The sequence below is a fragment of the Endocarpon pusillum genome (assembly GCF_000464535.1).
Source record: "Endocarpon pusillum Z07020 unplaced genomic scaffold scaffold1275, whole genome shotgun sequence".
Classification (NCBI taxonomy): domain Eukaryota; kingdom Fungi; phylum Ascomycota; class Eurotiomycetes; order Verrucariales; family Verrucariaceae; genus Endocarpon; species Endocarpon pusillum.
The window spans coordinates 146956-166807 of record NW_006913653.1 but is presented as its reverse complement, the minus strand read 5'-3'; the positions used below and the strand labels follow the sequence as shown (position 1 = coordinate 166807).

At 49.4% G+C, this 19852-nt stretch overlaps 7 protein-coding genes across 7 annotated transcripts; 4 read left to right on the top strand and 3 right to left on the bottom strand.

Moving 5' to 3' along the window:
• Positions 1 to 17: 17 nt before the first annotated feature.
• EPUS_03215 (uncharacterized protein) lies at positions 18 to 2427 on the bottom strand (the record flags this gene model as incomplete). The annotated part of the gene is made up of 3 exons (XM_007789645.1): positions 18 to 68; positions 128 to 2181; positions 2232 to 2427. 3 exons carry the CDS (start codon positions 2425 to 2427, stop codon positions 18 to 20), a joined length of 2301 nt encoding a protein of 766 aa, XP_007787835.1.
• A 1290-nt stretch (positions 2428 to 3717) lies between these two features.
• On the top strand, positions 3718 to 4707 carry EPUS_03214 (uncharacterized protein; the record flags this gene model as incomplete). The annotated part of the gene is made up of 2 exons (XM_007789644.1): positions 3718 to 3722; positions 4032 to 4707. The coding sequence occupies 2 exons, from the start codon at positions 3718 to 3720 to the stop codon at positions 4705 to 4707; spliced, it is 681 nt and encodes a 226-aa protein (XP_007787834.1).
• Positions 4708 to 5501: 794 nt separating this feature from the next.
• Positions 5502 to 9498, top strand: EPUS_03213 (uncharacterized protein; the record flags this gene model as incomplete). The annotated part of the gene is made up of 3 exons (XM_007789643.1): positions 5502 to 5510; positions 5563 to 9401; positions 9456 to 9498. The coding sequence occupies 3 exons, from the start codon at positions 5502 to 5504 to the stop codon at positions 9496 to 9498; spliced, it is 3891 nt and encodes a 1296-aa protein (XP_007787833.1).
• A 549-nt stretch (positions 9499 to 10047) lies between these two features.
• On the bottom strand, positions 10048 to 13062 carry EPUS_03212 (uncharacterized protein; the record flags this gene model as incomplete). Its single annotated transcript, XM_007789642.1, has 1 exon — positions 10048 to 13062. One exon carries the CDS (start codon positions 13060 to 13062, stop codon positions 10048 to 10050), a length of 3015 nt encoding a protein of 1004 aa, XP_007787832.1.
• A 721-nt stretch (positions 13063 to 13783) lies between these two features.
• EPUS_03211 (uncharacterized protein) lies at positions 13784 to 16596 on the top strand (the record flags this gene model as incomplete). The annotated part of the gene is made up of 5 exons (XM_007789641.1): positions 13784 to 15167; positions 15631 to 15698; positions 15755 to 15788; positions 15853 to 16049; positions 16180 to 16596. 5 exons carry the CDS (start codon positions 13784 to 13786, stop codon positions 16594 to 16596), a joined length of 2100 nt encoding a protein of 699 aa, XP_007787831.1.
• A 288-nt stretch (positions 16597 to 16884) lies between these two features.
• On the bottom strand, positions 16885 to 18795 carry EPUS_03210 (uncharacterized protein; the record flags this gene model as incomplete). Its single annotated transcript, XM_007789640.1, has 1 exon — positions 16885 to 18795. One exon carries the CDS (start codon positions 18793 to 18795, stop codon positions 16885 to 16887), a length of 1911 nt encoding a protein of 636 aa, XP_007787830.1.
• A 270-nt stretch (positions 18796 to 19065) lies between these two features.
• EPUS_03209 (uncharacterized protein) lies at positions 19066 to 19815 on the top strand (the record flags this gene model as incomplete). The annotated part of the gene is made up of 1 exon (XM_007789639.1): positions 19066 to 19815. The coding sequence occupies one exon, from the start codon at positions 19066 to 19068 to the stop codon at positions 19813 to 19815; it is 750 nt and encodes a 249-aa protein (XP_007787829.1).
• Between the last annotated feature and the right edge of the window lie 37 nt (positions 19816 to 19852).

The window sequence follows — 19852 nt, the reverse complement described above, 5'->3', positions numbered from 1 at the left end:
TTTACCCGGCAATAGATTCACGACCCAGAACTTGCTGCCGGCGCAATAGAATTGCCGAGAGAATGTTCCTGTTGCCGCATCTGTCAGCTTTTTTGAACAACAAAATGATAGAAGTGCTGGAACGAACCCTGAAGTACTCGCTTCCTTTCTCCAGGTACTCATCTCGAGTGATTGTGGCCGCATTTCGCTCGCTCAATGCTGATTTGCTCCACCAGCCTGCCGCTCCTTTCCAAGCATCCAATACCGGATCAGAGGCCCTTCTCACATTTATCATAAGGCTGGCATCCACTACGCCTCTCAATTCTCGACGCAACCTATCCTCAAACCCTTTAAATAACGTATTTCCGCCTGTGACGAAAACGTCCCTCAGCAGCGCTTGCTGCTCTGCCGGATTTGTCCTGCCCATGACGATACCCTCCGCAATCTCGGCCAATCCGGCTTGATCGACACCTGCTATTCCGGGCTGAAAAATGACCTCCGGTACACGTATTCTTTCCACATTAAGATGTATTTGATGTGCCTCTTTCTGACTTTCCGGATCAAATGGTCGAGCTCCGCGAAGGAAGGCATGAATCAGACTCTTCGTCCAATCGTTCTGGGCGTCGAACGTCTCCTTCTCCGTGAAATCAGGATCGTATCTGAGGAGCTCTGCTTCTAAGCTTCGAAGCGCAGCAGCTGGATCTTCTTCTTCTTCTTCGTCACTTGCGGGCTCTGTGGCTACCGTGCGATAGACACCCCAATCCTCATCGTTGGCGCCAAAGTCATCATCATATTCGCCACCTCCTCGTCTCTTCCTCTTCGGTCCGTCCGAAGCCAGATTGGCAAGTGTCTTCATACGCATCTGGCTGGCTAGCGACTTCCTGTTTCCTGCATCTTGTTTCAAACGCTCACGGTCCTTGATCTTGGAGAGCAAGATGTCTCTTGCTACCCGTCTACCAGCTATCCAATCGTCAAAGTTGTTCTCCCGTTTCTCGAGATCCAACCGTTCCTCCTCGGCCACCCGAGCTCTCTCCCGCTCCTTTTCCGCCTTGGCCCGAAGACGAGCTTCCACTCCAGACTTCAGCAAGCGCTGGTGTCTTTTGTCCTTGATGCCTTGTTCGTCAAGCTCTTCATCAGGTACGTCAAGGAGAGGGAAGGTCTGCTGTTCCATGCCCTCTTCCTCATCTGCTGCACCTAGATCTTTGTTGCGAGATTTTCGGATCTTTTTCTCAAGTTCCCGAATTACACGCTCGAGGGCTGCTTCGTCCTTGAAGTCGTCGGCATCCAACAATCTGCGCTGCTCTTTCTTGGTTGGGGCATTCACGTAATTCATGTGCAACTGTTTGTAGTACTCCATTTCTTGCTCTTTCTTGATAAGTTTGTCCAGACGCATCTTTGCTGCTTGCTCTTGAAGGCGTCGACCTGATTCCTTTTTCCGTTCAGCAATGCGAACAAGCTCCTCGGTTGATTTCTCCGGCGCAATGTGCTCCGTGTACGGATATTGAATGATGATGTCGCGCTCCTCCTCAAGGCCTGACCAATCTAGATAATGAGAGAGTTCTTCATCATAGTCCTGCGAAATGTAGCAATATCGTCTGACATATTCCTCCATTTGTTCGATATTCATTTTGCCAGGGAAAGTTGGGTACTTCAACCGTAGCAATTTGAGCAGGAATTCTTGAGCCTGTGACCCGCCCCAGTTCAGTCTTGCACATGACTGATAGAGAGGCTTCCCCGCCAGAACGGGTACGAGATGCGTAGCTGTGTGTGAAGAAGAAATGACAAGACCGGATGCTCCTCTGTTATGGCGGTAAGAGAACAGGCTGTCGATGCCATATGTAACGCTTGGTGCAGAGTAGCATTCGAACACCACCTCATTCATCATCCTTCTGCTGTAACCCAGGTTCGCCATCGGCTCTGTCATAACTACAGGTCTTCCGATCCCTCCCTCCTCGTCCACACCCAACTTGATGAAAACATAGTCGAGCACGCCTTCCATGACGTCCCAATTGGTGACGATACTTGTCCCTGGCTCAAAGGCGCTCCTGATCTGCCCTCTTGTCGTAGCGTCGGCATACGCATCATGGCCAACAAAGGTGCAGGCTTTATTGTTCTTGCGATCGCGGTATCGAGCCATGATTGGGGGAACCATGAAGCGAGGGACTTTGTCGAAAGAGAATCCCGCTTTAACTGTGCTGGAGCCTGTGAGTCATGACTTAGCAACGTACCTTGACAATAAGATATTCACTCACCATTATCTATCACAAATGCGGTCTCGATCGAGGTGGCAGCACTCTGTCTGTAACCTTCAGGCTGAGGAGGCTGCCACCCTTTGAAAGGGTAGTCCGGAGCGTCACAGACGCGGGGAGATGACGGTCTCAAATCATCTGCTGGAGGCGAAGGCAGCTGCCGAGTCGTGGCCAAGGTGCGGACTGACTTGATCGTCATCCCTTGAAAAGAATGCTGGAGAGATTCTGAGCACAACTTGAAGGCTAACGCCTGCAATGATCTGAGGGAGGTACTCTTCTCAAAATTTACATTTTCACAGAAGCCACCAGATATACCATGCTCGAAGTGTGAGGTACGATATGCAATACGGAGTATGCAAGTGCTAAACTTTAGGGGCAGGCACACAAGGTTGTGGCACTTGTTTAAGTCTAGCAGCATTGTCTTACTGCACGTTGCATAATTGTTGCGAATTCCTTGGCATTATGTAGAGAATTGCCAGCGTTGTTCTGCCAAACAGAAAGAGCTCTTGAGGATTAAATATGGATCTGTACTATGTAGAAAGTATATCAAAATGATGCTGAGTTCTTCTTGAATCTAGTGATACAGATTTTAAGTATAGAGAATCCTTTTTGATAAAATAGATTCTACTATGTAAGAATTCAACTTTATTGATTAGGATCTGTATTAGTATTGACCTATATCATTAGACTCAGGAGAAACTCAGCATCATTTTGATATACTTTCTACATAGTACAGATCTATATTTAATCCTTAAAAGCTGTTTCTGCCTGACACGGCTGCAACGCCAGCGCCAGCAATTCTCGATATATTGCCAGGGGATTCGCAACAATTATGCAACGCACAGTAACCAGTTTGTGCTACATTTCATCAATACGTTGATCTACAAGGCATACTACAGTTTGACATTGGTCTTCAGATTCTCTCACTCTTCTCCCTCTGATTCTATGCCTTTTTGGACAGTGTATTGCCAACCTTATTCAAGCATTAAAGCATGGTGCTACATGTTCACGCCGCTTCAGTAGACATCCATAATCACCGGCCGACTGTTCAGAACCTGCAAATGATGCTTGCACTTTTTGAGTTTTCCTAATGCAGAGCAGATATTTCCTTAACCTAGTCAAACGTGATGGTTTACAAAGGTTCCTGTAGATTGTTTGTGGCTGCGTGAATAGTCAGTAGGATATTGTATCCTCAATTGCTTCTAACATACCTTCGAGATGGAACAGAACATTTGACTGATAGTTTTTGAACATTTGAGCCACGAGCTCTACGTTCATGTTTTGAATATTGACTTCCTGGAGTTGGATGAGGATGATAAAGAGTTGCAAGGAGCGAAATGTGCAAACCTGAAGACTCTTATTCATAACCATGACAGCCCCGTTCAACTTTTCCTGTGACGAACTTCAGTATCCCATGCGAAGATTTGTTGTTGGTTGCTCAAACTATGTTTGTTATGATCCGTGACAATAGCAGGTTTTGCTGGTGCTCATGAGGTGACTCCTATTGATACCATTAGATCATGAGAGCGGTGATAGTATATAGAACTGACCATCTCCTGGGATATGTGTCAATCCTGTAATAGTCCTGGTCTTGTAACTCACGGGTTCTTTGATGTGACGGGCTGTAGTATGGAAACACTGAATAGAACATGAAGCTTGAATGCGGAGCTATGCCCACTCCGATTGGCCAGGGAATTTTAGCTTGGTGTTGCGAACCATAGCACATAAGTACTAAGTTAGCTATTGGCCCTTGATAGTGAGTGAATCTGTTTGATGGAGAGTGTCCTGCCATAATTTATGCAGTGCCTCTTTGATAGGCATCGCACCTCGCTGTCTGGCAAACCCATTGACTGCTCTTGCTGCACCACCTCGAGAATCACTACCGGAAGAAAAGCCTAGTATGGCACTGTCTACTCCTCAACCCTCCGATGACTCTCACCAACAATTACTTGATCAAATCGATATTACCGCTCAACGAGAGCGCATCCGCAACCGAAATTGGAAGCCTTCGCAACGGCGCAACAAGAATGTTAAGCAAATCATATCCGAGAGCCAACGCAAGGAGGCTTCAGTCCTCGCATCACAAAACGGGTCTGGAGCTAGCACACCATTCCCAGCTACAGGAACGAATACGGGCGGGGCAATGACTCCTGTCAATACAAATGGCAGTACGAAACAGCCCAACATAGCCCAAGCCGCACAAAATCTCTCGACCCTTGTCCTAGAGAAAAATCTACAGCGCAACGCTTTGCCAGTGGGACCTGCCGTCACCTACACCAACATCGAGAGTGCTCCCTCCCTCCATCCTGCCCATTCAAAGCATTACTGCGACATTACAGGATTGCCATCCAGATACACGGACCCGAAGTCACGGTTGCGATACCACGACAAAGAGGTTTTCGGGGTGGTGAGAACGTTGCCTCAAGGTGTTGCTGAGAACTACCTAGCAGCCAGAGGTGCACATGTTGTCCTGAAATGAAGATGTAAGGAATGCGCCAACCAAAATTTGAAAAGGGGAGCGGCAGAATTTTTAATGGTGGTGTTGGAGAAATGTCAGACCCTCAAAGTCAAACTCCTCCCACCCATCGACAACCTCTCAGTTGCAGATTCAAGGAGATGCTCCGGCTTAATCGTGGCCTTGATGTCTTTCTCCGCGAATCATGAAGCGCTACCGAGATCTCACCGATCGAGAACCAGTTACAGCTTTCAAAGACTGTGGTCATGGCGGTCTGTGGAATCGATGGCTAAACGAGGAAAATCAGGTAGCGAAGAGAATTTGGTACCGAAACATAATCAGCCATACTGTGATAGCTTAGCATGTAGCTGAAAGGCGCTGAGAGGTACTAGTGCTAGCCAATATTATAATAAGTTTTGCTTCGCATGAGCAGAGCTGTCGAAAGAATCCTATATCGCGAAATGGGAAAGCTCGACTCTCTATCGTACCCAGCGCAATGCGATTCGCGATACTTCGGTATCTGCCCTTCGCCTTAGTTTACATAGTGATATGTACTTACCGAAGACCTATTTGGACGCGTCAACACCTTGTATTGGGATCATGTGCACAACATAAGATATAGGTAAGCACTGCAAACTCATCAGCTAAGATGCGAATTTGGCCCCGAACTGAAGGTCAATGAAGCTTGGCACTTCAAAAACAGCCCTTCGGAATCCGTTGCGGTCTCCCAGGCATTCGGCGCTACAGCTATGTATACCTCTCACTTTTAATGTGAATATACCCTGTTGCTACCGAACGAGAAATCTGCAACACTGGATATGTTCCAGGTTGGTTACCCCAATTCTTCCACAACAATGTACCAGACTGACCATTTGCCAGCGCCTTAAAGGCGCAATTGACAGTCGCATAGCCGAAGAACAGGCCCGACAAAGAGCAGCGGTTACTTCAGCGTCTCCTTCTCGATCAGGCTCGACGACTGGCCGTAGATCTGTATCACGCAACTTATCACCGTCCAAGAGACCAAAGCCCAGCGAAAGAGCTGAATTATCCACAGGAAAGGGTCCTGATCCCAGCGAGTTCGACTCAGACTCCGTACTCGGAGATGATAGTGCTAGGAATGGCGTGCCAAAGGGTGAAGTCTCCGGTAAAGATGTGGAAGAAAAAAAAGCAGAGGAGCCCTTTGTAAATACACCTGAAATAAAGATGGCTCCTAAGAATGACGAAGCTGCAATGCCTACTGAGCACGGTGGAGAAATGTCTACCGAAATCCGAGTAAAGCTGCGAAAGTTGGAAAGACTTGAGAGCAAATACCAAGAGCTATTAAAAGCCTATCGTATAGCGCATGCGAGAGTGCAGACAATTGAACCCTTCGAGGCTTCATTGCGCGAGAACACACCTCTCACATCTATTAACGATCCCGGTGCGCTTCTGGAGTACCTCAATCAAATTACCCTCAAGAGTGACATGGCCCTGGATGAGCTCAAGCGAGTGACTGCAGAGCGCGACGAGTATCGCAAGAAGCTTGGGGAATCAGAAAGAGAAGCGCAAGCGTTGAAAGCCGAAGTCTCAAGCTTGAAGCAGCAAGAAGAAAAGTCAGAACCAGCAACAGAACCGTCGGTCTCTGGCCGACAGTCGTACGATTTATCAAATGCAAGGGAGCCAACTGGCGATGTGGCTTCGGAGCCCTCAGCGACTTTGAAGTCTCCCACTCCTTCTACGCCTTCTCGCCTACCTAGCTTCTCCTTATTTTCCCCCAAAAACAAAGCGGTCAAGTCTCCACAGGAACAGAAAGATCCTGGTGAGGAATTCTTTTCTTACGACAGTGAGCTTCCTCGACTTCAAGCTGAGTTGCAGGAGCGGCAAGTCGAGATTACGGACCTTAAGAAGCAGATCTCTACCCTTCAAGGAGACTTGTCTGTTACCAGAGAGTCGACGGAGGGTATGGTACAGAGCCTCGAAGCTGCAACGCAAGAGCTCCATTCGTTGCGAGATATAAATGAGAAACATCAAATGGCGAGACATGACCTCCAGGCAAAGATCGATCGACTCGAGCAGGATATCTCTTCGCGCGTGCCGCCTAGTGCAGCCATAGAGCAACAGGGCTCCAGTGTGGAAACTCAATTAGCGGATATGAAAGTAATACTAGAGGAGAAGGATACGACCTTGTCTTCAATGAAGAAGGCCGAAGAAGAAAGAAAAATTCAAATGACTGCCTTGGAGGGAGATGTCCTGGAGCTTCGCGAAAGAGCTGCTCAGAAGGATGCTGCTGTAAAGGATCTGGAGGAATCGCTGGCTATAGCCCACACAGCTGAACGTCAACCAGGACAGCAATCGTGGTCGGAGTCAGCAAGCAAGAAGCAGATTGGTATTCTCAATAATATCATGGAATCTCTACGTTCCCAATTGAAGACAGCGGAGGCGGAAATCACAGAATTGAAGGAAGTCAAGAGGAAAGCGGAAATTGAGATTAAAGAATTGCATGAGCTCAATGCACATAATGAAATGCAAGAAGAAGCGCATGACAAGACCTCGGCTGGAATGACTGACGAATTCGAAATGAAGATTGCCGAATTGCCGTCAATGAGATATTTTGGTTTTGTCAACAGCGACGATTTTTCCTTATCGGGTGACGCACCCACCGCCTTTCGGCAATTCTCCGAAAAGGTGAAGATCACACGACCAGAGCTTTATGAAGCATTGGTTTCTCCCGAAAAGAGCAAAGAGAAGTCTGTAGCGCCGACCGAGCTTGCAGTTGCAACGAACGATAACACCAAGAAAAGCAAGAAGAAAAAGAAGAGAAACAAGGGTAGGCAAGATTCAAGTGCTGAGCCGAATATTCTTGAACCGCCAGCCAAAGTCACAGAGACCTTAGACGAGGCTGAAGATGAAGCCCAGAAACTCAGCCCGCCCCAGTTGGACGCAGCGCAGCATCTCGAAAAGCAAGTGAACGATCTTGAAAAGCAGGTGGAGGAAAAGGTAGCGACGATTGATAGCCTATGCAGCAAGTTGAAAGATCAAGCCGCATTAAATGAGGAGATTGAGACACTTCGTGATGACCTCTTGCTTCAAGGCGAGGGGCATGTGGAAGCTCGAGAGGCTCTCAAAGCTGCGAGAAAGGAGAAGTCTGTGCTCGAAAAACGTATTGCCGATCTCGAGACAGAGCTCACGGATCTCAGAGCACACTCTGCTACTAGCTCGGCAGAATCTGAAAATGCGCATCGAGACCTACTATCAGAGCTTACGGAACTCAAGGTAAAGTCTGGCGCTTTCCAGAGAGATCTAGCGGCCGCGGAACAGCTAGCTGCAGCGCGGTTCAAGGATATCACTGAATTGCGTGAACTTCTATCGAAGGCGCAAGCGGAGCTGAGAAGCTTTCGAGCTGAAGTGGAAGAATTGAAACCTGCCCGGGAGGATCTCAACAACAAGATTGGTGAATTGAGGCGACTTGAATCCCGCCATGAGGATTTGAAAGCCGATATGAAGAGTTTGAGCAGGAAAATTGGGGAGAAGGACTCCGCCATCAAAGATCTGCGACAGAGTCTCACTGATGCAAACACCACCAAAATGAAGGTAGAGGAGGACCTTCGGACAGCAAGATCGGACCTCCAAAATGCGGAGGCATTGCGAGTGGCGGCCATGAGCTCTCAGAAGCAGACTTTAGAGGAGCTCTCAAACACAAGAGCAGATCACAATGCATCCTTAAGCAGTATTCGAGAATTGGAAGATGCGATTAGCAAACACGTCAAGGAGGTTCAAGATTTGAAGGACGAGGTTCGCCTGAAGACATCCTTGCACGAGTCCACCCAAGCGATCATGGCTGGCCTGAGAGAACAGGCGCTAGAGCTCAGTACTCAAGCTCGAGAAGCCAGCAGCAGAGCAGATAGTCTCGAGGAAGAGCTTGCAGAAGCACAAAGGATGCTTTCCGAACGCAGCCGCGAGGGAGAAACCATGAGGCGTCTTCTGGCAGATGCTGAAGGACGAACGGCTACCAAGATCCGGGAGATGAAACAGAGGATGGAGACTGCCATTGAGGAGCGGGATAGAGTAGAAGACGAAGCATCAACGAGCAATCGGCGAATGGCGCGAGAAATTGAAGACTTGCGGAATAAGACCAGGGAGGCCACCAGATCCTTGAAAGTGGTCGAAGAGGAGAAAGAGGAGCTGGAACGCTCGCAGAAAAACCTCAAGCACAGAAGGGATGAGCTCGAAGCCATTCAGAATAAGAGTCTAGCAGAGGTTGGCGAGGCCCAAGCGGCGATACAGCAATTAAGAGAAGCCTTAGACCAACGAGAAAGGGAAGGCATGGAATTTGAACGGCAGAAAACGGACATGAAACGTTCATTAGAAGATGTTCAGGAGAGAGTGGAACGTTTGCAAAAGGCCAACAAGGCGCTGACAGACGAGCTGAAAGGCTCTCAACAGCAGCGCAAAGGGAGCATACGACCTCCAACAGGCTTTGAATCAGAAGTTAAGTCATCTCGCTCGTCGCTTGACTCGACCGGCCCCAACGCTCGCAATAACAGTGTGATTGGGTCTCCAGTACCAAACATTCGGGACCGATTACCCGCTAGCCGCAGTTCTACCCCTACGGGTGCAAACGCTTCTCCCGTTGATTATGTGTATCTGAAGAATGTACTTTTGCAGTTCCTGGAGCAGAAGGACAAAGGCCATCAGAAACAGCTGATACCGGTACTGGGAATGTTGTTAAATTTTGATCGGTAAGTTACCTCCAACGACCATCGCTGTTGATCGAGGTCTGATTGTTCATCTAGCAAAGATGAGCAAAAATGGATGGCTGCAATCACAGCAAGATAGTGTTCGCTGAGGATGATGGATAATCTCATGAAATGAAGTTTTCAGCAGCTGAGCATTTGGGGATGGATTGGTATCTAATTGATTGCGATGTACGGAGTAGATGTCGAATGCGATTATTGCATTAGCCTGTGGCGTAGGGAAGTTTGACCACGTCGAACGGGAGAATGTCATCAACAGACTCCGCACAAAACTGCATAGGTATCTCTACTTCATAGACTGGAAATGTCAGGCAGAGGTTACTTTCCCAGCTTGCAGGGTCGCACAACGTGACTTCTGATGTTCAATGCTGCTGGTTGCTGCCGCGGCCTGCGTGGAAAGTATCTGACCAAAAAGGAACGAAAAGCCACGAAGCTTTATTCCACCCTCTCGAAGAGCAACCAAAGTCGCTATCGAATTACTGTCGTACCATCATACCACGTCACTTTCATCAATGCTGACTGCCTGGGATGCTAAACATACAGGATTATTGGCTCGCCATGAAGATGAGGTTCCAGGCCTCCGCTATAAAATCAGCCCCAACCATCCACCAAGTACAAACACGATCCAAACCTAATCATCCTCGCCGCCCACCGCGATGTCATCTCCCAGTTCCCCCAAGGGCACCCGTCCTTTCAGATATCTTAGCACGGCCTCCGTCCCTTTGTTAAGGACATCCCATCTCGGCACTCTGAATCTATTTCCACTGACTTCTAGGAACTTAAGACCAGCTTTCCCGCCTAAAAGACCCAGCTTCGGCTCCAGGTGGCCGATATCGTTGTTGCGTATGTCGAGAGTGGCCAGGCCTTGAACGGCGGAGACTTCGAGCACACTATAGCGGTTGTCGGCTACGAAGAGAGTTGTGAGGCTCGGGAAGTATGTACGAAGTCGTGGAAGGCTGCCGGAAAGTTGGTTTATTGAAAGATTTAGCGTTGTCAGGCTGGGAGCAGAAAGATGGACAGTCAGATCATCAAGGCTCTTGAGACGGCAGGAAGCGAGAGACAGATCCTTCAGTTGAGGAAGACACAGGGTTGAGGTCAAGTGAGGAGCTTGTAATGGGTTGTGCGATAGATCCAGCGACTTTAGGATATCAGACATCGAATTATGAGTGAGGAAGGACGCCGGAATGGTGTTCAAGTTGTTGTGATGGAGGCGAAGTTCAAACACCGAGCTATCAAGGTGCTGGGTGGGCAACTGACTGTTGGACATAGATTTGGAAGACAAATCAAGGATACCTCCGCTGCTTGGTTTCGATATTGACGGTCCCACATCTGTCTCCACAGGACCTTCAGATACAAGAAACCGTTTTCGCAAATCCGCTTTGAGACCATCCGTTGACAATGTCAGGTATTTTCGCTCACAAAGAGGATTTCCTGCCAAATTGATCGAAGTGAGACCTTCCATCAATGCAATGCCATCGTCGAGCTTGGTGATGTTATTGTTTGACAGATCAGCATTCCTCAATTTCCGAAGCATCACAAGACCGGATGGTACCTCACAGAGCAGGTTCTCTGCAACGGTGAAAGTAAGAAGTTCTTTCCAGGATGATATATCAGGGAGCACTTTGATTCGGTTGCCATTCAAGTTCAACGTCTGAACATTGAGCAGTTCAACTTCAGCCGTACCAACAGCATCCAGCGCATTGTTGGACACATCCAGCAGCTTCAGAGATCTTGGCGCTGACAAGATCTGTGGCGGGAAAAAGGAGCCAGACAGACGATTTCCTGATAAGTTCAACTCTACCAAGGTCGAGTTGGCTAGAATTTCGCATGGTACACCAGACAATTTGTTCTTGGCCAAATTCAGAGTCTTGAGGTGAGTTAGTTCCTGTAGGCCTCCTGGAAATTCAGAGATTCCATTCCCATGTAAGTCGAGAGCTTGAAGGTTCGACAAATTCTTGAGCTTCTCGGGAAGTGTTCCAGATAGTTCATTTTCGGACATTCTCAGATCAGTCAAGCTATTGCCAATTTGACAGATAATGTCCAAAGCTAGCTCTCCAAGCTTGTTCCCAGACAAGTTGAGGGAACGTAACTTTTGAAGCCTCCTCAAACCAAGTGGTAGCACTCTCAATTGGTTGTGATGCAGGTCAAGCACCTCCAACCCTCTGAATTGACCATTCTGGTCCACACCTTCGCCGCACTCCAGCTCGTCATTTGTGGCGTCTGGGAACAAGCTTTCATTTAGACTTTCGAACTTGTTGTCCGCCGCGACAAATTTGGTAAGATCAACACATTCGGACCAAGCGACATGGAATTGCTCAGAGGCATCGTACATATGCTCGATCTCGCTAGGAACAGACGTTAACTCCATGGCCGGCAAGAGCAGGTGACCACTTAGTAAAGCTGCCCTAATTCGTTGCCTTAGAATTTCGCCATTCACCTTAGGCTCAAGAGCAACATCTCCTGATTCGACTTCAGATGGGATATCGTAAAAACTGCCAGGGTATTTACTGGCACGATCTGCAGAGGCTTTGCGATTAGCCGCCTCTTGCTTTGCCTTGATAATAGCGCCACGAAGAGCTGCCGAGGATTTGGAGAAGTTTTTACGTGGTAGATTGGCATTTGTTTCCACCTCGGTTGACGAAGATTGCAATGATTGCATCGAAGATCGCCGAGAGCTGTAAGAGCTCAGGGATGTCGTTGTTGGTGTCGAAGTTGTTGGCTTTTTTTCTATGGCCTTGGAAGCTTCCATCGGTTTGGTATGACGAGGCTGTCTTACAGTGACAGGCTTGTTGGAGAGCGGTTTTGACGAGGACTGCCTTTGCTGAGCACCGTGGACCTGGCGAGTCGTAGGCGCTGGCTTGGAGAACATACGCTCTCTATTTGACTTAAGGCTCGCATCAAGTGGCTTTTTTGGTTGGTTTGCCACTTTATCGGCTGGAGGCGCAGGAGATGGCCTCGCTGGCTGAGTCAGCGACTGTCTGCTAGTCAGTGGTTGAATGTTTGGTTTTGCAACAAAAGACGGAGGTATAGAGGGCACCGGAGGCGGTTTGTTTGGTGATGAAGGTCGAGATCTCGAAGCACCCATTGCAGAGGCTGGCCGAAGAGGAGGCCGCATGGGACTTGTGCTCTCTACATTGAAGAAGCTCGATTTTCGTCTAGTTGAAGAGGGTGAAGGCGATATCTGTGAAAGAGTCTCTACAGTCCTATCTGATAGAGATGGTCTTGGCTTCCGCTTTGCTCGAGGCGTCTCTGGCTGAGCAGGTGTAGGATCAGTCTTGGTGGCCAGGGCTCTTTCATCAGTCTCATACAACAGTGCATCATGAGACGAGATGTCTTTAGGTGCATCGTGAAGGTCCCCGCTCGACGTTACCAGGCATTTTGGGAACCCCAATCTGTCGCCAGCTTCTTGTTCTGAAACAGCAATTTGGTTTCCACCACTGCCTGAAGTCAACTCTGTTCGTGCAGTATTACCGGTGTGTTGTTGGCTTTGTTGTGCAGGCTTTTTTGCATTGGGCACATCCTTCGCCACCAGTGGTATGACACCTTTCCTAGTAGTAGTGCCCACTGATTTTTTGACTGACCCGGAGAGAACGGGGAGTCTTGACAAACGAGGAATACTGGTAGCTGGCTTGGGACGTTGCTCCATACTGCAATTCATGATATGTTTTTATCAAAGAAACATGTTTCGTTCACGCTCCGTAGACGAACCATTCGGTTCAATCTATACCCTCCGGTCTTTGTGATCGCTTCTACAAAGGAGGTACTATCACACAATGATATCCATCACCCTGGTAGTTCTGGTCTGTTGTCACCAAAACAATGCCCAGGCGCCGGAGGTTCGGCTCAACTTCGGACCGACATTCATGGCCCCTCGCCCACTGGTGTGAAACCAAATGCTAGAGAACCGCGACCGCGATTTCAAGACCCAGCCACAGCCTTTCTCGTGACCAACCTCTATGGAGACGCAGCAGTGATCACACTGGATTGTCCGAGACGATTGTATCCGCAATCAATACCAATGAAGCTGTGTCTGACAGCTTTGTCAATTTCGGAACAGCATATATCGTCTTCCACAAATTTCACCATTACCACGTTAGAGTGTCCTGCATTTGTCGATCCAGATCGGCATCCTGACAACGCTGAATCTGGGTGAATCAGCAGGCATACTCGCGAAGCAGCCTTAAATACAGGGCTTCTTGAACGGGAAATTGCAAGGAAAGATCCCCTGAGGTGCAGCTATACTCTCAAAGTATCCTGTAACTTTCATAAACTGCTCACCTGGTAAGCGGAGAGTGAGGTCAGATAGTACCAGGGTGTTCACGACATATCAGCAAAGTTCTTAAAACACGCAACGAAATTACTTCAGAATGGCTGCGATAAGCCCAGACTCAAAGCATCTGTCCGCAATGCCGGATATCGTGGTCCCGTCTACGCCGCCACCTCAACCTATCCATACCTCCAATAGTGCAGAAATGACACCGCCTCCCTCAACACAACCACTGAGAACAAACCCTGCGACCACACAATCCAAGTCTGCACAAAGAACTCTCTTTCCACAATCCCCCCCAACCACAATCAAAACAGGAACCGACCAACCCCTACCAACACCAGATGACATTACCAAAGCTGAACATAACGAGCTTCGAAAGATGGCGCAGGAGCTCTCTCACGCGGTTGCAGAGGCTCGCATGTTAGCTGCACACTACAAGCTTCAATACAATTTTCTCACAATCGAATCTCAGGAATCAGCACAGCGTGCGGATATCGAGCATCAAATGACTCGTCGTGAGGTCGAGGTCCTGCAAAGTGCTCAGCACAATCGCAGTGTGCACTCTGCCGCTCTGCACAATATCATGCAGCCCTTAGCACAGTCACAAATTGATGCCTTATCGAGAACCTGCAAAGATCTGGAGGAAGAGAGGGATGAGCTGGACCATAGACTTAGGAATGCGAAGGCAGTCATCGAGCAGCTCATGGACAGAGCTGAATTGGTGGATGAGGAGAACCTGATGCTGAAAAAGAGAATTCGAGAAAATCGTGAGCATTTCAACGAGATGAGACGAAGTCCGGCTTTTCATAACCTTGCGCTTACGCCACGCAACGACTTTGCAACACCTCAACGAAAACCAGTACCCCAATTCGCCGAATCTGCTCGTCCACATGATAGCAGTCGCAACCAAGATCCTTTTGCTGCTTTACTTGCAGCCGACCAAATGTTGAATAGCGAGGCTGCGAGCCTACCCGCAACGCCTACAAAGGACCACTCAACAGGGTTTCGTCAGGGCCATAATCGCGGGGCGTTCTCTCTGTCTTCGCTGCAAACAACGCCAGTGCAATCGCGCGCGGTCACGGCTGGCGAGATGGATAACAGAAATAAAGGTTGTGCAATCCAGCGACTACCTAATTCTGCTCCTAGCACACAACTAGCAGGACTGCAGGAGAGCAGGGACCACCGTGATAGAGACAGCACAATTTCTGTTTCGGACGAAGAGGCTTTGACAGATGAAGATTTACCTCAATCCCAGGCAAGTTCTTTGGCCGCGAGCATGCTTCGTCGAAACCCTGGAAGCCAAGACAGCCCTAGAATCCCTGAGAAAGCAGAGAAGTCTAGCAAAGCTCTGCAAACCAAGATTTTTGGACAGGTAAAGAAGGCAGGAATCGAGCGGAAAAGACACGCTAGCTTTGGCCAAGCTGATGGCATGAAGAAAACAAAACTTGCTGAAGGAGTTGGTCTGGGCATTGGGACATGGGGTACATGAAAGGGCCTGATAGAAGTGTAGATATTGTTGGCGCCCGGAGTTGGTGCTCAATCATATGGAAGTTGCTCACAGGCAGGCAAGCACAGGACTATGAGTCATTGATATCAGGATTCATGACGCCTGACAGACACTCTTACCTGGCTTTCAGAACCATCAGCACCGACCAGAAACCAATGAACATGTCCATAGCCAGAGAATGAAAAGCAAAATCACAGACAGAACTGTGTCGTTTATCTGTATTATAGAACCTTACTAAAAAAGTAAACACCCAGAGTTCGTGACTGTAAGCCCACATACTGGTTTTTTCTTGTACTACTGGTAGTTAATACTCCCTACGTTTGGTTTTCAGAAGGCGTGCCAAGTCATTCTCCATTTTAGGATGTAGGGTTGTGGCCACTAGGGCTTTGTTAGATACTAGTAGCAGCCACCACTATTGTCTACCTGAATTTTGGCAGGCACCAAATCAATACTTGATCATTTGCTGCAATCTCTAAAGTCCTCTGATAGCCATCTGTTCACCATGGTAAGCGATGTGTAACTTCCTGTGGCTGTATACGCTCTCTCTGACTTCACCTGCAGGCCATCAAGCACAACCAGCAGATCCCAAACAATCGTAAGGATACATCCAGCAATTTCCCCAGCTACTGGAATGCATTGATTCCTAACCCCACAAATAGACTTCCACAAAGACTGGCAGCGTCGCGTTCGAGTCCACTTTGACCAGGTACAATCCAAGGTATTAGCTTCGCAACAAGGCCCACCTAACGCACTATTCCACAGCCTGGCCGCAAACAACGACGAAGACAAGCGCGTCTTGCCAAAGCCTCAGCTGTCGCTCCTCGTCCTGTCGACAAACTTCGACCAGTTGTTCGATGTCCTACGCTTAAGTACAATCGACGTCTTAGAGCTGGGAGAGGTTTCACTCTGATGGAATTAAAGGTGTGCCAGAACGCGAGGTCTTTACGGGATGAATTGGAAGTAAGATGCTCATAACGTGGTTATAGGAAGCTGGAATCCCTCGCAAACTCGCTCGAACCATCGGCATCTCCGTCGATCCACGCCGTCAAAACCTCTCAACAGAATCTCTTTCGACAAACGTCGAACGCCTTAAGGCTTACAAGGCACGACTCATCCTCTTCCCTCGCAAGAGCGGGCAACATAAGAAGCTGGATTCTAGCAAAGAAGATTTGGAGGGAGCGAAGGATGCTGTGAGACACGTGGGTGCTGTTCTGCCGATCGACAGTGGCGTGGGTGTCAAACATGGTGTCTCGGAAGTCAAGAGGAGTGACATGCCCCAAGGCACTGAAGATGGTGCGTACAGAACTTTACGGCTAAAGAGAAGCGAGGCTCGATTAGTGGGTGTGCGGGAGAAGCGGGCGAAGCAGAAGGCAGAGGAAGCTGAAGCGAAGAAAGGGAAATAGATGATTCGCATGTGAAGGAATCTTTACTGATTTGCAGCATGGAGAGAGTGGCGGCATGCCGATACTGGCAGAAATGGGCAGAGCAGCCTGTCCACTCCCAGCAGTGGTTATGGCTTACGACAGAGTCTCAACCAAACATCTTTCATAGCTCGAGTCGCGTTAAGGAGAACAAATCGAAGCAAGTGATGCAAGAGGCTGAACATTTCTTGTCTATCCGATCTTGCAAACAAAATCTACCAACGAAGGGCTGGCTCCCAACGAAAATCCAAGCAGCCCTTTTCCCCGACTTCAATATATCTTCCTCTTCTTCCCACTTCCACCCATACAAATTTGCACAACCTGTTTAACCGCCCCATCTAGCCCACTCCTCCTCATCAACTCTGGAAAGATTTTCTTCAGACCTTCCTGCCCCTTCGCACTAACCTTGGTCCCCGCAACATCAATTTCCGTGTGCACCTCACCCGCCCAATCAAGCACTAAATCCCATTTCAGCAGGAGACGGGGCTGTATGTATTTCCTTGCTTCATTCGTTGAAGCGCGGATGGGGTATGGTTCTGCGGGGATGAGCTCGACGAAGGATTTACCGATGTATGGGATCAGAGCTTGGACGTCTGTTGCTTTGACTGCTTCATCTGGCATGTAGGGAGCCTGTGGCTCAGGTGTCTTGGTAGCGATTTTCATGGTGTCAATGTGATGGAAGAATTGGGCGCGGGTGACGGCTGTTTTCCACCACATCCCTAAGCCCCAAATGAGGGTTCCAGCGTCGAATTTGTGGAGCGGGTTTTTCAGACGAGCTTCCATCCAGTGGCGAAGTTCTTTGATGCCGGCGCCGTGGCGTGGTCGGATGTCGGCACCTCTGATGGAGACGATGCTCTTGGCTTCGATGTCGCAGCTCACTCTGAAGGTTGCGTTGAAGACGTGGGGGGGCCAGGGCGGTGGTGCGGAAATGTTGATGGTGTGCACTTGATGCAATTCGCCTCTCATAGAGGAAGATTTGGTTGTGGTAACAAGACGCAAGTCGCCAGGTGCAAAGGCTCTGAGGAACGCGAGAGGATTAACGTCCAGATTTACTGGATCCCTGATACTAGGCAAGGAGGGGCGCGCGTACGCATCTGGGAAGCCAGGGTCACAGGAAATGTTTGGTGTAGAGAGAAGAGCTAGGACTTCCGGATCAAGGTCATCCTCTGCGTCTTCTCCGCCATCAAGGGCACTTTCTAATTGTGCCAATTCCTCCTGTAGACGAGTAAGCTGAGTCTGCAGATCATTACGTACTTTGCGCTTTTCGACAGTATCTGCTGGCACTTCGTTGTCGTCTCTTGGACGCTGGGTTTCGTGTTCAGGAGGTGGTCCATTCTCCCGCCGCTCAACATCACTTTCGGGTGTTTCTCCGGCAAGCATGGCATCCGGCGTGTCTCCAAGCATTTCTTCTGTCCTCGCTGGCAACATTTTCCCTTTTGGCTTTAAAGGGCTGCTGGTCTCTAACTGTCCGCTCCTCAGCCGATCACGCCTTGACCCACGACTACTTGGGCTGCTGCTGGCTGCTAAGCCCCGAGGGCGATCGGGTTTTGGCGACAAACCTAGTTGTGTTGGGGTTGGCGGGAGCTCAGGCTCTGTCGCGTCGATCTGTCTAGCAGGGAAGCCGTGACTTTGGGGGTTGGCAACTGGGAGCTTCGAGGATGGCAAACTCGCAGGAACTACACGAGGCTTTGTCGGACTGGCACCCTGACTGCGAACTGTAGGTTGTCGTGGTCTCAGCGGTGAGCGCTGCGAGTCGGGCGCTTGGGCTGAATGTGCAAAGGGACAACCGACTTCTGTTGGAGGGCTCTGCAAAGTCGGAGGGGTTGTCCTCGGACCTGCTGGAGAGCCAACCGTATCGCCTCTGACCCCTTCATCGTGTTTCTGAGCTGGATTTGGCGTAGATATGGGATGTGGGTTCCCTGGGCTTTCTATGACCGTCTTCCCTAGCAATATATCGTCTCGCAGTCCCTTTGCTCTTCCTTGGGAGCTTCGTCTACCAGGCGAGCGAGCGAGTATCGTTGGATGGGATCGCGAGAGAGATGATTTGGTGGGAGACTGGTATGAGGCACGACCCGAAGTCGAGGTACGGGGCTGGCTTCTGGATTCTGACTCTTCAAGACTGACAGCAGCAACAGAAGTCGTTGGTGACGTCTTGCGACGTTTTGCTGGGGATGGTGGCATTTCTTTGCGCATATGCGGAAGGAGTGACGGCTACTCTGCGTCTGTAATTGCTTTGGTCGCAGCTGTAGGTTTTGATGTTGTGCTTTGATGTTGTGCTCCGACGAGATTTGTGATGCCCTTGGTCAAGAAGACGCGTCAAAAGCCATGCGACAGAACGCGACAGATTTCCGCCAAGCTTGTTACATATCGGATGACATAATACAGCGGCGAGCGAGCGCCCCCAAAGATTGTAAAAGACATCCGGCAGCATTCAATCGCCAGACTCGCAGCATGCCTGTCTCGAAGCGAGTCGTAGCATGTCTGTGGAAATACCCACCCTCTCTCCCTCAGATGCCAGTCTGCGCTCTCCGCCGAGGTCACCAGTTTAACCGCCAGGGCAGAGCCTATCATTCCTCTAGAAGCCATCTCAACGACGCTCAGAGACCTGATCAGGCTCAGCCTCTTTCAGGGTATTACGCCGACCTTCTCTCCACGCCTATGTCTACGCAACCTCCCCTCCCCACATCCACATCCAATTCCAATTCATCAAAATCATCGCAGTTGCAGGCAAAAGAAGAGAGAGCGAGAGTAGTTTTTGGCTCTCGTCTAGCCGGCTCTGGCTACGAGAGAAGGTCTTCTGATACGCCTGATGCGACATGGCGCACTATCAATGGAGTTCCCGTACCGCCCCGCCCTGCAGAACCAGATAATTGCTGCATGAGTGGATGTGTTCATTGTGTATGGGATGATTACCGGGACGAGGTCGAAGGATGGGCTCTTCGATTAAAGGAAGCACACGCCAAGGCAGCAGGGGGATTTGGCTCAGGAGGGCAAGGGGTGAGCGCAAAGGTAGGGATGCACAGAAACGAAGTTGCAAGCGCGAGCACGAGCATGGATGATGATGGGGGCGGAAGCGAGACCCATTGGGATGGGATTGGTGCTGGAGAGCTCTTTTCTAGTATACCAGTAGGTATTAGAGAGTTTATGCGGACTGAAAAGAGGTTAAGGGACCGGCATAAAAGGGAGAAGCGAAAAGCATAATTTCATATGACGTGTTGTCAGCGAATGTCTATACCGC